We start from the raw sequence: 15,161 nt of genomic DNA, 5'->3' as shown, positions 1-15,161 counted from the left end.
GCCTGGTGTTTGAAGATCACAGTGGATCGAGAAACTGATGTACAATGGTGACATTATGTTTTATCATTTTTGTTCATTGTATAAGAAAAATTCTGTGCCAGTGTCCAATACACACATCAGAAAAGAAAGTCTCGTGTTAAGCTAAATGCTTTGTTACATTCTGTAGGAATTACTGCAACCTTGATAAAAATAAAAAGTTAAAGGCTCTATGTGTAGAATGTTTATGAGATAATAACATCTTTCAAGTTACTTTGATGGCAGAAATTTTGGTCAGTAGGAAAGTGACATTACCCCTGTAAAAATGGGTGCAGTCAATGTGTTGCTTTCCACCCATTCATTCCAGTGTCTACAGGTCAGATCAGCTACTGTGTCTTTTCTGATACTACAACTGGGGGGAGCCAAAGTCAGAAATGTCCTAATTCTAGTGGCTTTAACATTTTACTCTGAAAACTCACGCAGAGCTTCAAAAAATGTAAGTCTTTTTACTTGTTTATTGTCTTTTTTCTCGTGGGTGTCACGTCATTTACTGTTAACACACACAGATCGCAAAATGCTCAATTCCAGCATAATAACACTGATGATGGTACCATCACTGGTAATACTGATTAAAAATAAACATTTCCCACAAGGAGAAATGTGAAGAAAATGAGCAACTTGCATTTGTTAACACTAGCATTTTTGTTTAACACAGTTCTCCACTTTGAAGAGATTGTGGGTTTTGACATTAAAAAATAAAAATTTGACCGTGCTTGGTGTAGCCTAATCCTGTAATGTCTTTTGATGAATACTCATAACACTGATCACCCGTCATACATGTAAATAGTCCGGAACATAAATATTTAACTTCTCTGAAACTGGTAAATTATGGCTATCACACCCACATTTTGAAATTAAAAATATAGTTTTATACACAGGGAATATTAAAGGGTCTGTTCACCCAACTTACTCCTAGTACACAAATAGTTTTAGTTTGTTTTGCTCCATCTGTGATGCTAAAAGCAGAAAAATATATTTTTGAAAATCTCTAAAGCCACCCTTTCAGTATTCATCTTGTCATTTACAAATTAAGCGCCAAGTTTATGGTTCAGCTTGGTCCACCATCAGGATGTTTCTAATCTCGTTTTAAAACATGAAGTATAATAATATAATGTTTCACAACATAGTACTCAAAATCGTTCAAGTGAACTATAAACAAATCACATCTTGCTGCTTGTTTTGGATCAGTTCTAGTATCGTATCAAGCCGAAACTTCTTAAATCTGAAAACAGTGTCCAGATGACTACGACTGAAACCTTTTCTACGATAGAACACTCCTGGACGAATGAGGGACTACACCGTCTTATCAGTTTTTACTCTCAGAAACACAGCTACAAGTGTGTTGCGTGAGACAGAAAAAAAGGGAAATGTTACTGCACAATCCCAAAGAACTTCTCTAAGAGAGGCCGGCCAAACCCAGTGACCCAGTGAGTTGTTTCTCAACAACTTGTCGCAAACGATCCCAGTTTATGCTCAATTCACTGTCCCTGCAGACATATAACATTCTGATCTAAATCTACATGAGGAATTAATTATGCAGCATTTATCATGGAGGAGATTCCCCCTAAATGCTCCTCTGGTTGGCCCAAGTGCCCACCAACAGGTCACCTCACATGCTGCTCTAGTCAGCCTAAGTCTTCGCTCTGGTAAGTCCAAATTACCTCTGGTCAACCCAAGTGCCTCTTGGAACATCCCAATTGCTCTCTGTTTAGCCTAAGTGGTCCCCAAGTGCTGTTTTCATTTGCCCCAGTGTCCATCTGGTCAACCCAATTGCAAACAAACAAACCTCTGGTCAGTCCAGATGCCCCTTTGGTTAACCCAAGAATCCCCCAAGTGCCCTGTGGTCAGCCCAGTTGTTTCCACTTCATTCTTTCTCTTAAGCTTTAACTCGGCCCAGTTTATTCTCTCCCTTGTATACTCCCATCTATATCTGTATATATATATATACCATCTACATCGCTCAGGTGGAGGCCCTCATATCTCATTGCACTTTTCCTATAGAGCAGGTCTAGACTGTACTCTTTACAATCTTATTTACAGAGACCCAACAAATCCCACCATAAGCAAGCAAATGGCGAGAGTGGCAAGAAAAAAAACTTCCTTTAAGAGGCAGAAACCTCGGGCAGAATCAGACTCAATGGTGGGCGGCCATTCCGCCGCTGCCGTGTTAAGTTTTCAGAGAGAGAAATAAGGGGGTGGGGGAGTGGGAAGCACAAGATATGACTGAGTTCGTATTGTTTCCGTGGAAGGGAAGACCTATTGTTCACCACTGGCAAAAACAACACAAAAAACACTGCACTCGTAGTGCAACACTGAACATTGGAATGGTCTTGTCTTGGCAGGCTAAAAGCTGCTGCTTTATTGTTGTCAGTGCATCAGTAGAGTTTTTAGTCTCAGTAGGACATCTAGCGGTTTGGTGTGGTAATGTCCCAGCATGTCAGTTTCACAGAACTTCTTGTGTGATGGTGCTTTTCTCTTTTGTTTTGCTTTTATTTTTCTATGGTGTGACATCACAACAGGTGAAAATGAGGAACTATCAGAAACCATTGCTGTCACACACCCTGGTGGCCTATGGGTTAGGACACTGACCATGAACCGCATCGTGCTCGTTCCCATCCAGCTTGGGACGTATATAATTCCCCGTCTTTCTCTCTCCCCTCATTTCCTGTCATCTCTCTACTATCTCCCAGCAAATAAAGACATAAAATGCCTGAAACAAACAAAAAATGAAATGTCATCCTCATTATTGGTGGAATAATCATTCTTAGGTTACCATTATATACAGTATAAAGACTTCATCATCAATTTAATCATCATCATTACATCACAATTCATGTACAATGAAACTTAGCAGGGAAACTCCTCATTTATAGCTGGACTATTTCTGTTTTGTTTTGAGTGTGTGCTTTGTAAATAAGTGAATGGAAAAATAAGCTTACAGTACTAGAAACTGAAACTAAATTAAAGCACTTGAGAGCTCAGCTTTCACTGAGGAGCTGGATGATGTACAGCAGCCATACTAGGACTTAAACCTTTCCTTCAAATTCAGAATTTGAGGTAAAATGGATGAATATCCACATCCATTGTTCTTTGAAGTAAAAGAGCTTACTGGCAGAGAGAAGAAGAAGATTATTATTATATATTATAGGCTATAAGTAAGCATGTAACGTAATACATAAAAATCCTTCATTTGTTTGCCAAAAAGTCATTCACAGACAAATAAATGTATGTTATCTTATGTAGTGATACTACTTAGTGTATGTTTGTTTTTGGATTTGGGAGAGGTAGTGCTGTGTAAAAAGTACTGTCAGCACAAATTACAGAAACAGAGCAGATGAAAATCCATCTTCTTTTAGCCATATTTTACAGAAGTAATGCATCATTTTCTTTAGCAGTCTTCTAAAACAACATCAGTTCAAACTCATAAAAGCAGAAAAAGTCATGAAGTTTTAAGGTGTATGCTTTTTGAGGGCCAGGGGTCTCCAGGAACATTAAGGTTAACAGTATAACACTGAGCTTTGGAAACCTTACGGTGTTTGACATGATACCAACACTTGCATAGCAACAGCAAAACAGAAAGTCCCAGAAAGTACCTGGTCAGATCAGTTATTAAAAATGTCCAAGACAGAGGCAGGGCACAAGGATTCACAAATCTGTGCTGTAAAAATTTAGTTTAAAAAGTGTAGAAATACAGAAAGTCTTAAAGAAAAAAGCAAAAGGTAATTTGAGTTTTAGACAGTTGTGTTTTCAGGAGTGTCTGCAGTTATGGTTATATGTTACAGTTTGTTTGTACTGTATAATTAAAATACAATTTGAATTGAGAATAGAGACGCAGGTGAATGTATGTGTGAACTATCACTAACGTACAAGTAAATCTGCAGTATTTTTAGTATGTTTCAGAATTCCTTTTCCTTTGAAACTTAATTTAAGGTGCTTGGGTGCCTGAAGGGTTATCAAGTGGGCCTATTTTTGTTAATGATTGATTACGTGTGATGAATTTGTTGGCATGTCTTTTATACCAATTCAAAAGTTGTTGAATCAAGGATGCTGTCACTATGAATTTATATTCCTTGTTGTTCAGGTTTTAAAGGCAAGATGAAAACCAATTATCAGATTAACATAGTGTATTGTCAAATAATTGTGCAGTTTTCAATTCTTTATTTGGTTTGCATTCTGTCTAAAAAGAAGAAAAAGGAAAGAAACTTATTTCACAAAAATGTATATAAGGAGGTAGGAAGAGCATTTTACTCAAGTAGAAACATTTAAACTTCAGTTAAATTGTAAGTTACATAGAGGGGATCGATTAGAAAAGTTAAAGCTGCATTTATCAAATATTTTTGAAATGTAACACTGAATCCAATGACTGCATGGAACGTGAGTGTGGTGGCTTGTAGTGATGAACACACAGAAATATCTCTGCAACTCTGTGGAGCTTTTTAGCCTCTTTCAGCTCATTGTTTTAGTTTTAAGGCTCATTTACTGTTTTGCTTCAGTCTCACCGCTCTCATGTACCCCATTTTTCAGCAGCAGCAGGCAGCTGTTTTCTTCAAACAAGCTCTGATAAACCCACTGTCGAATGTTAGTTTTCCATTATTAACTCCTGTGTGATGTTGTTTGGATTGTTTTTTATTTTTATCATGTGAAACCAAAATGTGTGAAATGTGTCATCATACTCACTGGAATGATTATCCTTATTTCAACATGATATATAAAAACAATATCATCAATGTTATCATCATCATTACATTACAGTAACTCAGGGTACCTGCACAACAAGATTAACCACTTAAAGTTAAAAATATACTCTTTTTGTAATTGGGTGTGTCCGCTTGCAGTAAGTGAAAGTGAAAGTAAATAAAAGCACTTCCGCACACCGCTCACTAAAGAGGCACGGTGGCATACTAAGAAGTGCCATACTTTTTAAAAGTTTTCCTGTAAGTTCAGAATTGTAAAATGGATGAATACCAACATCCGTTGTTCTTTGAGACGAAAGATCTGGCAGACAGAGAGAAGGAGAAGATCAGGAGATACTTTCAAAAAAGACGAGATTCTGGGGGAGGTGATTGTGGGCTGATTGAAAAGGCTGGAGGTAACACCTATAAAATCAGTTTCAAAGAAAAAGAAGGTAAGGAATCCCATTAGGCTAAAATGAGTTATAAGTAGAATATACTTTTTGGTTTTAGTTTAAATGTAGGATATTTTTGGGACCTTGGACTTTGTTTTTTTACAGACCAGGAAAGGGTTTTGCAGAGGAAGTTTCACACCATCTCCCTTCCTTGTGGAGAATTACGTCTGACCGTGAGCCGAACCAGTTCGCCACAGAACCCTGACCCTAGTCATTCACAGGTAAGCAAATATTGCCCTTTAGAAATCTTGCTGACGCTTTCATGATTATGGTAAACACAAACGTCAGAGCCAAATGACATGCCCTGAACATTTTGGGGGAATTTCTGAGCGGAGTCAACATCCAATAATCAAAATATTGTGTACATTGTAGTGCTGGCTGTTGTGACATCACAAAAGTTGAGTTTATAGATTATTAAATATAGTTTTCTTATTAGATTTACTATAAATTAATTAATTTGTTTGATATTGCTTTTCTTCTTTAGATATTCACAAAAACAAACACAAAAGGCCTTGAGAAGATTTTCAGGATAGATATTTTCCTCCTGTATTACCTTAAAGACAGCCCTAAAGCATCCAAAGTCTTACAGAAGCAACTCTCTTCTATCGGCTGCACAGTGGAGTTCAATTTTGATGAAGAGGAGGCAGTTGTTAGGGGAGATATTGAGAAGGGGCCTGGAGGAGCCTTTGGCAGTGCTGCAGAGAAATGGAACATACAGGTAGATCAGGTCTTCATCTGTCTTACTGAGAAATACCTCTGCTATCATGTAGTTGAGCCAAAACAAGTAAAAATCCTACTGCATGACCGCTCCTTTGTGACCGATGATATCAAAGTGTATACAAAGAGCGGTTACGCTGTGGTTGTAGGAGAAGTTGAGGCTGTGAAGGAGAGGATTGCAATCCTGGAAAAGAGCCTGCCAACCCAGAAGGAATTACCAATTGTGGAGAAGCAGTTTAAACTGGTAGAAGAAGAGTTTAGTCGAGAAATGCGTGCACATTGCCCAGATGTTAAAATCCACAGAGGTAACGCTATGATCATCTTGGAAGGCCCTAACAAGGAGGTGCAGTCAGGAGCTACAAAACTTGATGAACTGATCAAAAAGGTAAAAGAAAAGAAAGTTAATCTCCCCACAGTTTTAGTGACCTTCATAACATCCAGTGGCGCTATCTCCAAGTACCAGGCTCGCTTCCAGCAGAGCCTCAGAAATCCTGTTTCCCTAGAGGTGGGGTCAGACCTGGTCCTGTCCAGTTTGTCCTCTGATGCCCTGGATGAGGCTCTGGCAGCAGTGCAGAGAGACCTGAGTGTGGCCACTGTGAAGCTGCAGGGAGCTGCAGCTGCACGTCCAGATCTAGACAAAGTCAAAGAAATCATGATCAAAGCCAAAAACGAGGCAAACTGTCAAGAGCGCAGAGTGGACGTCAGCTTCATCCCAGGACCCAGTGGAACAGCAGTCACCAAAGTACGACTTGTGGGCTACAGTCAAAATGTGAACAAACTGAAAGAGGTTCTGCATGACTACCAGATGAACCAAGTCAGGACACAAGAAGTAATGAACCTACCGCATCCTGAACTGGTTGACTGTTTTGATAAAATCTTAGCACTGATTGGGATGAAGAAGACCAAGGTGACCTTCAAAACCACGCATTTCCCATATCCTTCTGTACTTGTGTCTGGCCCCCGTTGTCTGGTCCAGGAGGCCCAGCAGGCCTTAAACTCAGCTCTAGCCTGTTTGGCATCAGACACACTAGTTCTAGATGGACCAAGGGCTCAGCGGTACTTCCAAGCAGAGGGCAAAGAAAGCAAGGAGCTGGTAGAGAGCTCCTGTCAGGTCCTTATCAGGGAACAGCAAGGTCTGTACTCCCCAAATGTGAAAAATAAATCACAAAGCTTTAGCAGCCCCAGCAGCATCACACCCAGACCTTCCATCACCAGAAGGCACAGCACTGTTGGGAGCACTGTGGTCAACAAGACAAGCCTGGAGATCAAGCTTGGCAGTTTGGTGGATGAGCAGGTTCAACAATTTCTGTTCTACTTTACATAAACTAATACAGCATTAATGCAACACTCACACTGATATTATTTCACATTATTTCTACAGGTGAATGTGTTGGTGGTCCCCATGCACAACGGGAAGCTAAATTCTACAAAAATTGGTAAATGTCTGTTGAATAAAGCAGGGAATGCAATCAAGTCAAAGTTTAACTTGATGGCAGCCAGTTGTACCCTCGCCCCTGGTGATGTTCTGCAGGTTGATGGGCCTCCATCTCTGGGCTGCTCCAAGCTCTTCTTCATTGAGTGCTTCCCATGGGATGGAGTCAGAGGGCAGAGTGTGCAGGTAAAATGAAATACATGGTGGATTCAAACACTATGGGTGTAGGCAAAGGATGAGTTCAAATTCAAGGTCCACTTACTGACATAACACCATTGTAGTGGACTTCACAGTAGAACAATTGAAATATTGTTTTTGCATTTAAGCGCCAGGAATTAGACACAGACAGAAAATGCAATGTTAATGGCAAACAAAATCAGTAATGCACAAATCTTGATGATTACTTTTGAGGATTTTGATATATAATAATTTCTGCCGGTTTTCTTCAGGCACAATCTTAAGACAGAAATTTTATTGGTTGACTGAAACCTCAGTGATTGAATCCAAAAAGAATGACTATGACATTTGTGATCTTAAGGCAGTGGTATGCTTGAAACAAAGTAGTTTATACGAAGTGTTGTCCGACCATGTCTAAAGGCAAAGTGATCATAGCTGTTCTGCATGGCCACATTTAAAGTTTCTCCTCAAAGGCATTCATGGTGCTGTGCTTGTTCGTATGCATAAAAAGTACCTGAAGTAGTTGTGAGAAGAATGACAAAAGAAGCTTGAGAGAGAAGTTCAAATCCTGCCTACTTTCTCACCTCTACACACATGGCCAAATGCTGCATAAAGTGGATTCATGAATTGTCAGTTTTGGAAAGTTACAAAAGCTGTCGGACGCCACCCCTCCCACTTCCAACGTTGGAAAGGTATGGGGGGAGGGGGTTTCAACGATCCAACAAGGACTTTGTTTGAGGCATACTCAGGCCTTTAGATGGTAAACAAGCAAGCTAACTAGCTTATTGATTCAAGATTTAACTGTATGGGCTAGTCTTTTGAACATGGAACTTTGTATAACTGTGTATTGTAAAAGATGCATTTTTAAGAGTTATTTTACTCTGTCTAATAAAGTTCAGCTCTACAAAACTCTAGCTTCCTTCACACATTTTAGAGCTATGTGCAATGTAGGTGGAAACTTTTGAAAAAAGTCTGATTCTGGTTTTGTAGGCACTTGGTAATGGGCTGAAGAAGTGTTTAGACCTCTGTGTACAGCAGCGTTTGTGCTCAGTGGCCTTTCCAGTTATCGGACATGGAATTGTTTTAAAATACCCGCTGAGAGAAGCCATTCAAGTCCTGACTGAGAACATTCACCAGTTTGGATTATCTGCGTCCTCTGGGTCTCTCTCAACCATCCACATCGTCATTAAACCAGGCTATCCTAACTCTGAGGAGGTGACTATCAACACTTGAACAACTGGTTTGAAAGATGCATGCATGCAGGATTTATTGATGAGAAAGTGTTTAATACTGGCTTTTTGATTTACAGTGCTACCATGATGTCCACAGGCACCTTAGCTTAAATATGAACCAGGGAGGCCAAGGTAAACTAGACAGCTGCTCAGACTACTTTGAACTTGTAACTGTTAATTACAAATACAGTAAGGAGTCTGCACCACTAATACATTTTTTCAAGTGTTTATTTATTAGCAATTAATTTCCATTGGCATTCTCAATTATCAGATTAAATATGAGACAAATATACAACATGTTGTGATGTTCTTCCTATTAGCAATCTTCAGGTCCCTCACCAGTGACCTTGATGACATCACAATGACAGTAGGAGGAGGGATTAAACTACAGCTGGTGTTTGGTGACATCACTAATGAGATTACAGATGCTGTGGTGAACACGACTGACTTCACAAATTTTCAGAACGGTGAGTGAGAGCTGCTGTAGCTGAGGATGCCTAAAAAGGCCAGATGTCCTAGTGAGCAGAAGACCATGTTGTAACTGCAGAATTATTTGTAGCCACGTTAGCGGTGTGGCTCTAGGGATGGTAGGTTCATGACTTTGTTCCAGACTGAAATATCTCAACAACTATCAGATGGATTGTCATGAAATTTGATACAGACATTCATGGTGCCCAGAGGGTGAATCCTAATGACTTTGGTGGTCCCCTTACTTTTTTACTTTTCATCTAGTGTTAGTAGCAGGTCAAAGTTTTCACTTATTCTGTAAAATATCGCAACATCTACTCGACGGATTGGTACAACATTTGGTAAAAGCGTTCATGGTTCCTAGATGATGAATACTAATGACTTTGTTGAGCCCTTGACTTTTCATATAGGGCCACCATAAGGTTGACAGAAGTGTTTTTTTCTAAAATGTTTCGACAACTATTATATTGATTGCCATGAAATTTGGTATACACATTCATGTTCCCCTGAGGATGAATTGTTATAATGTTGGTGATCCCTTAATTTTTTCTGTGTCTTTGCACAACTGACATTCCCATCAGCCTCAGCTGTACTTTGTGTTAAGTGCTAGTAGCAAATGTTAGCATGCTAACATGCAAAACATGGATGGTAAACATTTTACGTGTTCAACATCAACATGTTAGCATTGCCAGTGAGAGCATGTTAGCATGCTGACATTAGCATTTAGCTCAATGCACCACTGTGCCTAAGTACAGCCTCACAGAGCTGTTAGCATGGCTGTAGACTCGTAGTCTTGTCTTGTTCTACAATAAATATCATATTTATTCTACAGATGGTGTGTGCAAAGACATCTTAACCATTGCTGGACCAGAGGTGGAGGCTGAACTAAAAGCAGGTGAGAAAAAAGGACCAGCAAGACATGTTCAAGCAAAACACACATAACAGCTTCTTACTCATCTTGTCTTTCTTGTGTTTTGTGTAGCAAAAGTGAAGCGAGGAGAAGTTTTTGTATCCCAGTCTGGATCATTCTTCTGTGAAGCCATTTTACATGTGTGTGGAGAAAGGGATGCAGGTATCATTGAACAACTGGTGTGTCGCATCATTGAACATTGTGAAGCATTTGGATTCAAGTCCGTGGCCATTCCTGCCATCTGTGCTGGTAAGTATTTTGTAAGACTTTTTAGATGTTCAATATAAAATCACACACATACACCTAAATGTTCATTTTGTAGTTCAAGTCAGTGTCAGTTTAATTCTTCCAGTAAAACCATTTGTGCAGGAACTGGTGGGTTGGACCCTGGTGTCGTGGCAGGTGCCATCCTCCGAGGTGTCAAGGCTGCCACGTCGTCCACTCCCCTCTACTGTCTCACCAACATCCGCCTTGTCTTGTTTAAGATCAATGTCTTCTTGGCGTTTAAAAAGGAAGCAATGCAAATGTATTCCACTGCTGTAATCAACAGAGGTGAGAACAGAATTTTCTTCTTTTGTGGTTGCTCTTTTTTATCAGAATTATCTTATATTATTAGGAATTTTCACTGATATTCATCATTTGATCTACCTTATAGTGTCAATGCCTCAGTGGCCTCATGTACAGCAACAATATCAACAACAACCCCCTTCGACTCTGAGCGCAGACCATAGCATCCTCCCTACCAGCTACACAAGTCAACAGTCCGTCTTCCTGTTCCTGGGTCTTTCCAGAAAGGATGTTGATGATGCCAAGACAAAACTGAAGAATCTGTATCAGGCTCAGTGCTCTACTCAAACCTTCAAAAAGGAGGAGATGGCATGCCTCACCCAGGACGACGTGGAGGATCTGAAGCAGCTGGTGGAGACCGAGGGTCTGTACATGCAGAAGGACCAGTCCGGCCAGGGCAGCTTAACAGTTAGTGGGTTAAAAGATGGGGTCAACCAGGTGAGGCAGATGATTAATGTCTCTCTGCATGGGTCCCTCAGAAGAGAGGTGAGAGTCAGGGAGGAGGAGGATTTGTACACTCGTGTGGCATGGTGCATCCTGGGACCGAACGGCAACTGGGAGAGACTCCCCAAAACATCCAATCACAACCTGGAAAATAATGATATAGCAGGAGGGATAGCGGACGCACTGGGCATCCTGTGGAGTGTAGATCCACAGAGATTGGAGGCCACAAGAGAGGTAACTGGACAGACGGCGATGCTGAAACGACTTGTAAATCTGCCAGGTGAGAAGGTGGTTCTAGATGAGTGATGTTACAAAATTAGTCTGACTGATACTGGAGTTTGAGACCGAAAGCAATATTGATACTAGGCAACAAAATAATAAAAATCAAAATAACATAATTGTTGTTATGTATTAAATCATAACACAAACAAACATTTTGTGGTGAAGATTTTTTACATTTGAACATTATAATCAGAAGAAACAGTAAATACAACAAAACAGTTCATTTTTATACACTAAACATTACTAAAACACATTATTTTACATAAGATAAAATAAAAATAATAATTCAAAGATCATCCTTGGAAACTGTAGTCGACAAAACTTTCACCACATAATCCATTTAGCAGCTGCTCTGGAGCTTTCGATCATATCACTTAATCTTCATCAGCATATGGAGTTAGAAAATGCTGCCAGTACAACATTTATTTCTGCAGTGTGCTGCTTTGCAATGTCTTTGCACATCTGTCAAAACCTGATATTGATGTATGCCAATGTATTGGTTGGGCTCTAGTTAAAAGTAAGAACGTAAGGGGTTTTGTTTTGATTTCATTGTAACACTCAATCCCATTAAATACCAAACTTAAGCAATAACTTCAAGCTGCTCCATGAAAGATTTTCTGTAAATCACAAAATGAAACAATAGAGAAAAAGGTCCCGTTCTCTGTATTTAAGACCTTATAGATTTGCCTCATTTAACCAAATAAAATTCTGCTTCTCTGCCTACAGCAAGGGAAAATTTGGAAACAAAACACATTTACTCTTAATATCTGACATTTTCCCAGTCATTTTGTCCTTTTTTCAGACTTCCCTCTCCCCCTGTACTGGGACAACATGGCTGCGGGTGAAGTTTTAAAAGTGGTTGCACTGCAGCCTTCCTCTGCAGAGTACCGGACAGTGAAGGAGGCCTTCAAACGAACTGTCTCCAAGACTGTAATGAAGGTGGGGAGCTTTTACTGGAAAAGACATTTCATTGTCTTTAGACATGGAGTACACAAAATTAAATTTTGGCACCTCCCAGTTTAGATCTATGATAGCTTAATAGCTTTCATCTAGATGAATGGAATTTTTTATGAGAGGGTATCCCTCACATTTTACTTTAAATATATTATAGAGTCAAAATGTTTCCATCCTTCCAAGGCAAATTTGGCAGCTCACTATTGTTGTTTTCTTGATAGATTGAGCGCTTGCAGAATGTTCATCTCCGACGTGCCTATGAAGTACAGAAGAAGCACATTACTGATAGGAACATACAGGAAGGTGGAGCAGGTGAAAAGCTTCTGTACCATGGGACGACCCAGGACAACTGTGACTCCATCATGAAAACTGGGTTCAACAGACGCTTTGCTGGGCAAAATGGTAAAGATCTTTTGGACCAATTCACAGTAATAAGTAATCATTGCTTCAGCATTGTAGGGTCTGGCCAAAAATGATGCAACAATGACGTCTGCATTTACATTTTATTTATTCAGAACAAATCACTGTTTTTGCCTCTGTTTAAAAAGCATCACTTCCTGGAAATTTCAGATAAAAGAAGGACCTGTTTTCCTTTTACCTCTTTTCCTTTCCCTTTAATTGACAGTATTGGTCATTTCTTCAAAGGCTTAAAACGACCCGTTTACATTTTCTTGACCAGCAATCTCTTCAGGTTTTAGAAACTGCCGAATACAAAGTGTCTGTTGTTTACACCAGTAACCACATTTTGCACCTTGTCTCCTAACAACGGTCAACATTGGTTTCTGATTATCTTTCCTCAATCCTAACCAAGTAGTTTTAGTTAGTAAAACTCATATGAATAGTTTCTGAAGCAATCATATTGATCATTTAGGAAGGCACTGTTGTTTAGGTATTGACTTGTTGTTAATTCCCTATTTCCTATTTTTCTCAGCAACTGCATTTGGTCATGGTACCTACTTTGCTGTAGACGCCAGCTACTCAGCCAACCCCACCTACTCCAAGCCAGCTGCTGATGGTTCTCAGTTAATGTTTGTGGCCCGAGTCCTGACTGGCATCTACACTCTGGGCCAAAACAACATGAAGGTTCCTCCGCCACGCAGTGACCAGCGGCCCCATGACCGCTACGACAGTGTGGTGGATAGAATAAACAACCCCAACATGTATGTTGTGTTCCATGATAACCAAGCATACCCAGACTACCTCATCACCTTCAAGTGAGGGAAAAGTGATGTATTACATGGTATGTACAGAAAAAATTGTATATGATGAAGATGTTATATGATGGACCTATTAGATCAAAGAACACATTTAGGCTACAAAAATGTATACACATCACAGATGCCCTCATGTGCAAACCAACAGTAAATTCAATAAACTGAGCTGTTTTAACAATAAAAAATCCACAGCGGCTGCAGCCCCAAACACACATATTAAAGCAAAAAGAGGGCTGCACAGTTTTTGCACAACATGTTGTGCGCACACACACACCACACACACAACGCCATGTTGTTGACGTTCTCCATCCGTCAGTGAGTTTGTTGTTGTACTCACCTGTCGTTGTTCAAGTTCTCTGTTCGTTCATTCTCAAAGCTTAATATAACCAGTGCATGCCTCAAATTCAAAAACTTTGATCTGAAAGAGTCTCTGCAGTCACATCAGGGATTATTGTCACAAACAGCAGAAAGGCCTAACTTATGATAGAAGTTTCATAGTGAACGCAAAGTCACCGTTGGAGGATCCACCATGAGCGTTTTAGCATTTAGCATGTTAGCCAGACCCTGCGTGCACCTGTTGGTCAGGCAAGGTCGTGGGTGTGTTATATGTGATATGGGTCAATTAGCGTGCTCGCCAGGTGGTGCATTAAACCAGTAATTAATTAAGGTAGATGCACCAGTAATTAATTAAGGTAGATGCAACCTTTTTTTAACTATGCTAACTATGCTAACCCATAATGACGTTCTTTTTAATATTGCATTGTTGTAAACTGCTAAGCCAGGCCTGGTCGCGACTGCATCCCCCACACCCCCCGGCACTGAACATGTATGTTTTCCAGAGTCAGCTGAGTGCAGAGTGTCACCTCTCTGGACATGGAGCTCTCTCGGGCTCTGCCCTCCTGCAGCCCCAGACACACCAGCAGCTTTTTCTCTGCTGCAGATGCTGATTTGGCTCCTTTCTTTTGTTCCATTCTCTCACACGGTTTATCCGGACTTTTTCTTGTGACTATTGTTTTTACTCTGTAACGGATGAGACTTGAAATGTAGCACAAAGTACAATACTGTAGATCAAAAGTAAGTACAAATAAAATTGCAGATTAAAAAAAAAATACACAAAAAAAAACTTTGTTCCATTAAAGAGAGTAAATGTAATTCGTTACTTCCACCTCTAGTCTTAAGAATAAAGTAAAAAAATAAGCTTTTGATTGTTTGTGATGTTTACAAGTATGTTAACTTAAAGTTATAGTTATACAGTATGTAACAGCATCTTTGAGATTTAGTAAAATCCAAATGAAAATTGTAAATTTGAGCATAAATATACATGTAAATCTTCAGTTTTTAAAGTTTAAGTGAAAAAAAGTCAAAACTGGGTCAGGGTTTTCGGCCCAAACGTAACTTTAGCTACTTGGCTACCTGCAGGGTAATTCCTCTAGGAATGAGGATGTTTTACTGTTGCACTTTTGTTTTTTAGATTACAAGATGTACTGTTTCTGGCTTTTCAAACAGTTAACGATTCATTTTCTGTCTGATTTTGAGTTTACTACCAATCTTATAAAATTTGTTGAATCATTGATGGTGTCTGTGAAGTTTTAGACTTTGTTGC

At 39.7% G+C, this 15,161-nt stretch overlaps 1 protein-coding gene across 3 annotated transcripts; it reads left to right on the top strand.

Moving 5' to 3' along the window:
- Positions 1-4,890: 4,890 nt before the first annotated feature.
- Positions 4,891-15,129, top strand: LOC122869917 (protein mono-ADP-ribosyltransferase PARP14-like). Of its 3 annotated transcripts, XM_044183339.1 has the most exons (15): positions 4,891-5,161; positions 5,267-5,382; positions 5,646-7,172; positions 7,260-7,496; positions 8,478-8,702; positions 8,797-8,851; positions 9,040-9,186; positions 10,020-10,082; positions 10,170-10,346; positions 10,467-10,649; positions 10,753-11,388; positions 12,193-12,329; positions 12,566-12,746; positions 13,276-13,584; positions 14,398-15,129. In XM_044183339.1, the coding sequence occupies exons 1-14, from the start codon at positions 4,990-4,992 to the stop codon at positions 13,560-13,562; spliced, it is 4,143 nt and encodes a 1,380-aa protein (XP_044039274.1). In that variant the 5' UTR covers positions 4,891-4,989; the 3' UTR covers positions 13,563-13,584; positions 14,398-15,129. The 3 variants fall into 3 exon arrangements, 2 of the variants coding, with proteins under 2 accessions (XP_044039274.1, XP_044039273.1); XM_044183338.1 differs by having other exon boundaries at positions 13,276-15,129; XR_006376449.1 differs by lacking the exons at positions 13,276-13,584; positions 14,398-15,129 and having other exon boundaries at positions 12,173-12,329; positions 12,566-12,704.
- The last annotated feature ends 32 nt before the right edge of the window (positions 15,130-15,161 follow it).

The sequence above is a fragment of the Siniperca chuatsi genome, linkage group LG22 (assembly GCF_020085105.1).
Source record: "Siniperca chuatsi isolate FFG_IHB_CAS linkage group LG22, ASM2008510v1, whole genome shotgun sequence".
Classification (NCBI taxonomy): domain Eukaryota; kingdom Metazoa; phylum Chordata; class Actinopteri; order Centrarchiformes; family Sinipercidae; genus Siniperca; species Siniperca chuatsi.
This window is presented reverse-complemented; position numbering and strand designations above follow the sequence as displayed.

Coding starts and splice junctions, on each gene's coding strand:
- LOC122869917 (XM_044183339.1), top strand. CDS start 4,990: ATGGATGAATACCAACATCCGTTGTTCTTTGAGACGAAAGATCTGGCA. Junction 8,703..8,796: donor GCTATCCTAACTCTGAGGAG/GTGACTATCAAC, acceptor TTTGATTTACAG/TGCTACCATGATGTCCACAG. Junction 9,187..10,019: donor CTTCACAAATTTTCAGAACG/GTGAGTGAGAGC, acceptor TTTATTCTACAG/ATGGTGTGTGCAAAGACATC.